At 55.8% G+C, this 4,843-nt stretch overlaps 2 protein-coding genes across 2 annotated transcripts; one reads left to right on the top strand and one right to left on the bottom strand.

Annotated features, from left to right (window-relative positions):
- Window positions 1-1,323: 1,323 nt before the first annotated feature.
- Window positions 1,324-2,460, bottom strand: CHGG_04836 (uncharacterized protein; the record flags this gene model as incomplete). The annotated part of the gene is made up of 3 exons (XM_001224049.1): window positions 1,324-1,586; window positions 1,642-1,702; window positions 2,293-2,460. 3 exons carry the CDS (start codon window positions 2,458-2,460, stop codon window positions 1,324-1,326), a joined length of 492 nt encoding a protein of 163 aa, XP_001224050.1.
- A 1,129-nt stretch (window positions 2,461-3,589) lies between these two features.
- On the top strand, window positions 3,590-4,337 carry CHGG_04835 (uncharacterized protein; the record flags this gene model as incomplete). Its single annotated transcript, XM_001224048.1, has 3 exons — window positions 3,590-3,688; window positions 3,788-4,167; window positions 4,295-4,337. The coding sequence occupies 3 exons, from the start codon at window positions 3,590-3,592 to the stop codon at window positions 4,335-4,337; spliced, it is 522 nt and encodes a 173-aa protein (XP_001224049.1).
- Between the last annotated feature and the right edge of the window lie 506 nt (window positions 4,338-4,843).

Raw genomic sequence — 4,843 nt, 5'->3', positions numbered from 1 at the left:
GTAGCCTACGGTGCAGAGTCGTTTAACTAGAAGCTCACGGGTTCGCCGTCATTTTCTCACCGACCAGATCTAGCCGGCCATATCGATGGCGAGCTCGACCAACATACGGCCGGCCGAGAGCGTTGCCCAAGGCGAGTGAACCGTCCAGCACAGACCGGACGGGATTTTCATGCAACGAAGATCAAGCGGACTATATATAGACAACTGCCGCTCCCCAGCCGGTCCACATGTCCCACCGCCGATCGCGCGTCAGGATTTACCAGGGAGAAGAACCATAGCCAGCGATGTCTGGGATCTTCGCGGAGAAAAGGAGGCTCGTTGCGTCTCCATACCAAGCACGGCCTGTCAGGTTCGCAGAGAATAGTTGCTACCAAGCCAGACAGCAAGACAGAGATAGCTTGCGATACACAACAGATTGCAAATTTTCATACGATTTTTTTTTACCTCTAGGTTCGTGTTCTGCGGGATGGGATCGACACGACTGATGCAGTGTGACGATGGGGAACGATGCGCTTTCGTGACATTCATCGCCAACCAACCAACAACACCTCTCCAACTCCAACGACGGAGCGACGGCGTTGCACGTGTGCACAAGGTACGATATGCCTTACCGCTTCTCTGCTTCTTTGCTTCCGATAGAAGATATCCCGCTGAGCCGCTGTGTTATTACTTATTACATATTTACCAGCAGCGCTGATTATATTCCCGCATCCCCGAAGTGCTGACGCACGCATTCCTACGGCGGGATTTGACCTCGCTTCGCTGCAATCCCCAGGCTAGGTCGGTAGGTAGTTTCTTTTTTTCCACTACCACATTGCACAGCAGTCCAACAAGAACCAGCTCGGTATACCTGGCAGCAGCCGCCCCCCCCTCCCTCTCCCGCTGCAACCAAACACACCGGCAGCTGTTGCTGCTGCTGCTACGTTGGCGTGGTACCTTTGCCAGGGGCTGGGGGGGCGAGACCCACCCGGGAGATCTCCCGCCCCTGTCTGTCTGGCTGGCTTTGGTTGGCACACTTCGCTTCGTTCTTTTTCACGTTCCCGATCGATGGGTGGCCTTGCCGAACTTGCCTTGTTTTGAATCGGGATGCCGGCTGTGGGTGGATGTGGGAGGTAGTGTGCCCCCACACTCCTCCCGAGTGGACGTGCTAAGTATGCGGGCTCGGCAGATCGTGTTTTGTTCTTTCGATTTGTTGGGGCCTTGTTGTTTTGATGGATGGATGGATAGATGGATGTCTGTTTGCGCGAGGTGCAGATCTGGCCGGATGGATGGAGAGTTTGGGTCGGGTTCGTCTGGTTCCGGCTCGATGGGTAGCACAAAGATTCACGGATTTCGCTCTCGGTTTTTGGAATGGTAGGCTACGGCGTCGTCGTTTTGGTGACGCTCAGCTGTCTCTGCAGCACGACATCGGGGAGCCCGCTTGGACTCAGCTCGCGGGCTGGTTAATTTGCTGCCGCAAGGCGCCCATCGAGAGAAGTCGCCTCGATTGGACTCAGCATTGCATTCTAGAACCTCGGCTCGACCATTTTGAGCTTCGGATCGGGGGTGTGCCTCCCTTTTCTTCGCTCGCTCGGAGCTGGAAAGGTCTATTTCTCAGGTACAGGACAGCAAGTGCTCGTTGTTTCTTCAAGTTACACATACTATTGGCTTTACCGGGGAATATCCCGGGATAATCATGCCTTACAGATGTTTCAACCCATTCCTTCGGAAAAACAGACAAACGGCGACAACACCCGGGCGTTTGGGTTTGTCAACACAGGCAGCTGAATGTTCTAAATCCGCGCAAGGCGTGCGAGCAGACGAGTGGCCATGTTTCCATCACTCGCATCTAGCCCCATCTCGTGTCTCGGGCCTTCTTGGGGCGAGCGCGGTATGGTGCGTCCCTGATCCAGGTCCAGAACCTAGGACGGACACGTACTGGATGGCTACACAACATGAGCCTGGACAGAAAAATGCTACTTCAGTCATTCCGTGCCAGTCTGGCGAGAGAAAGCTCCGGCGTGGAGGCGGGATGAGCTGTGGTGAGAAGAGGGTTGGCCTGCAAAAAGAAGCAGCCGGCTAAAGTGTGTTCATTTGCAGATATTATATTGACGTCTCTGCCGTCTGGCCCACTGCCCCTGCACCCCATACATCGGCTGGCCGACCGGATGCTGCAGATTCTTTCAACAAAAGAGTTGGATGATCGGCGCTGGCGTGGCCCTGTGGCCATTGGTTTGGGTCTGGGTCGGGGGGTCAGGTGTGGTTGCGGAAATGCTACGAAGTAACAGGTCATTATCCTACCGGCTGCCTTACTTTCCAGCTTCCCCGGTTACTGTTCCCTCCCGCTGACCTACTACTACTGCTCTTGTCCTCCTCCCTCTTATATGCCTCGCTGGGCAGAGCGTCTCCGGTCGCACAGCACAGCCTGGGCGTGAGTCCACCGGTTTCCTGATATTGAAAATAAGGCCCTTGCCGGACCATTTTTTCTGATACGAAGGGGGGTTGGCCTTCCCGCGGCCCAGGGCTTGGAAATCGGCTGGTCGACGGCGCTGCAGGTAGCCGTTCGCTTGTGCACCTATCCGCCGACCGCTCCTTTACGGAGACCCGCGCGCCAGACACCTCACATTTTGCAGACCGGGATTCCCTCTGTCTGGTTAGTGTGTCGTTGCGAGCTGGCTGCGGCCTGGCCTCTCGCTGCCGTTCGTTCTTTACTGTCGCCATCCTCCCGGACCGTTGCCGTTTGACGGTGTTTGTTACTTTCGTTTGAGACGCTCACTTCTTCAATCACTACTCCACAATGGCGGGAGACGGTGAAGTGTTATGGCCGGTTAGCGACGTGAGTGGCTCAAACTTTTATGCGCAGTTAATAAGATCAGGAGTTAACCGTGTGTTCAGATCGTTTACACCTCCATTGTGGGTGTGGTAATGCTGGCCGCGCTGCTTGAGTGGTTCCTCTGGATAGCTGCCTTTCTTTATTGCTTATGGAAGGTGTTTGTCAAAGCCGAACACTGGACAGTCCGGGTGCTGGCAGTATGTGTCGGCGTTGCGTTTACGCTCCTCAGGTCTGTACCAATCCCTGGTTTTGGCCGTGGCTCATAACTAACATGTTTGCAGAGCCATATTCCTGCCCATCATGGTGGTGACGCTGCCGCTTCCCAGCGTTATTGCCCGTGTCTGGCCCCAGTTTATGGTTACCTTCCTTCAGTGGTTTGCCTTCTGGAGTTTTGCCGGTCTTTTGACCATCCCTTGGTTGTTCTGCATCTACCAGATCGTCACGCATCAACTGGGGCGGACGAAGCGGATCAAGCAGGTTCTTGATGAGGTGTCGGCTCCCAAGGTCGTCATTGTCATGCCTTGCTACAAAGAGGAACCCGACGTACTTGTGACCGCCGTTAACTCGGTCGTCGACTGCGACTACCCGCCTTCTTGCATCCACGTCTTTCTCTCCTTCGACGGTGACCAGGAAGATGAGCTGTACCTCAACACCATTGAGAAGCTCGGAGTGCCCCTGACGCTCGAGTCGTACCCCAAAAGCATCGACGTGACCTACAAAGCCGCCCGAATCACTGTCTCGCGGTTCCCCCACGGCGGAAAGAGACATTGCCAGAAGATGACCTTCAAGCTCATCGACAAGGTCTACCAAGAGTATTTGCGGAGAAACGACAACCTGTTTATTCTCTTCATCGATTCCGACTGCATCCTTGATAAAGTTTGCCTGCAGAACTTTGTGTACGACATGGAACTGAGCCCGGGCAACAGGCGGGATATGTTGGCCATGACGGGTGTTATCACGTCAACAACAAGGAAGCACAGCGTTATCACGCTCCTCCAGGATATGGAGTACATCCACGGCCAGCTTTTCGAGCGAACGGTCGAATCCGGATGTGGCTCTGTCACTTGCCTGCCTGGCGCCCTGACGATGCTCCGGTTCTCAGCTTTCCGGCGGATGGCTAAATACTACTTCGCAGACAAGGCCGAGCAGTGCGAAGACCTCTTCGACTTTGCGAAAAGTCACTTGGGCGAGGACCGCTGGTTAACCCATCTGTTCATGATCGGGGCCAAGAAGCGGTACCAGATCCAGATGTGCACGTCAGCGTTCTGCAAGACTGAGGCCGTCCAGACAATGGCGTCGCTCATCAAGCAGCGCCGCCGGTGGTTTCTAGGGTTTATCACTAACGAAGTCTGCATGTTGACCGACTGGCGGTTATGGAAGCGGTACCCAGTTCTCGTTCTCGTCCGGTTCATGCAGAACACGATCCGGACTACGGCCCTGCTCTTCTTCATCATGGTGCTGGCTCTGATGACGACTTCCAAGGGGATCAACGACCTCCCTGTCGGCTTCATCGCCATCTCGCTAGGACTGAACTGGATGCTCATGATCTACTTCGGCGCCAAGCTCCGCCGCTTCAAGATCTGGCTTTACCCCGTGATGTTCGTGCTCAACCCCTTCTTCAACTGGTACTACATGGTCTACGGCATCTTCACAGCGGGCCAGCGCACCTGGGGCGGGCCACGCGCGGACGCCGCTACGGCCGACGGACAGACCACGGCGCAAGAAGCCATCGAAAAAGCCGAGGAGGCTGGTGATGTCCTCAACATCGTGCCGGAGTCCTTCATCCCCGCGGCGCAAGAACGCGCAGCACTGGATCTCGCCGCGGACAAGGACGAAGACGAGTACGACCCCAACAAGGAGGGTGCCACCAAAAAGAAGAAGAGGAGCAAGAAGAGCAGGAGAAGACCCACCACTGCCGGCGCCGGCAGCGGCAACAGCACGGGCGTTCTCCTCCTCCCACCCGACCAAGTCGACGGGCGCTTCGCCGCACCCGAACGCACCCCATCCGGATGGTACCAACACCCCGACGAC

The sequence above is a fragment of the Chaetomium globosum genome, genomic scaffold (assembly GCF_000143365.1).
Source record: "Chaetomium globosum CBS 148.51 scaffold_4 genomic scaffold, whole genome shotgun sequence".
Lineage (NCBI taxonomy): Eukaryota > Fungi > Ascomycota > Sordariomycetes > Sordariales > Chaetomiaceae > Chaetomium > Chaetomium globosum.
This window is presented reverse-complemented; position numbering and strand designations above follow the sequence as displayed.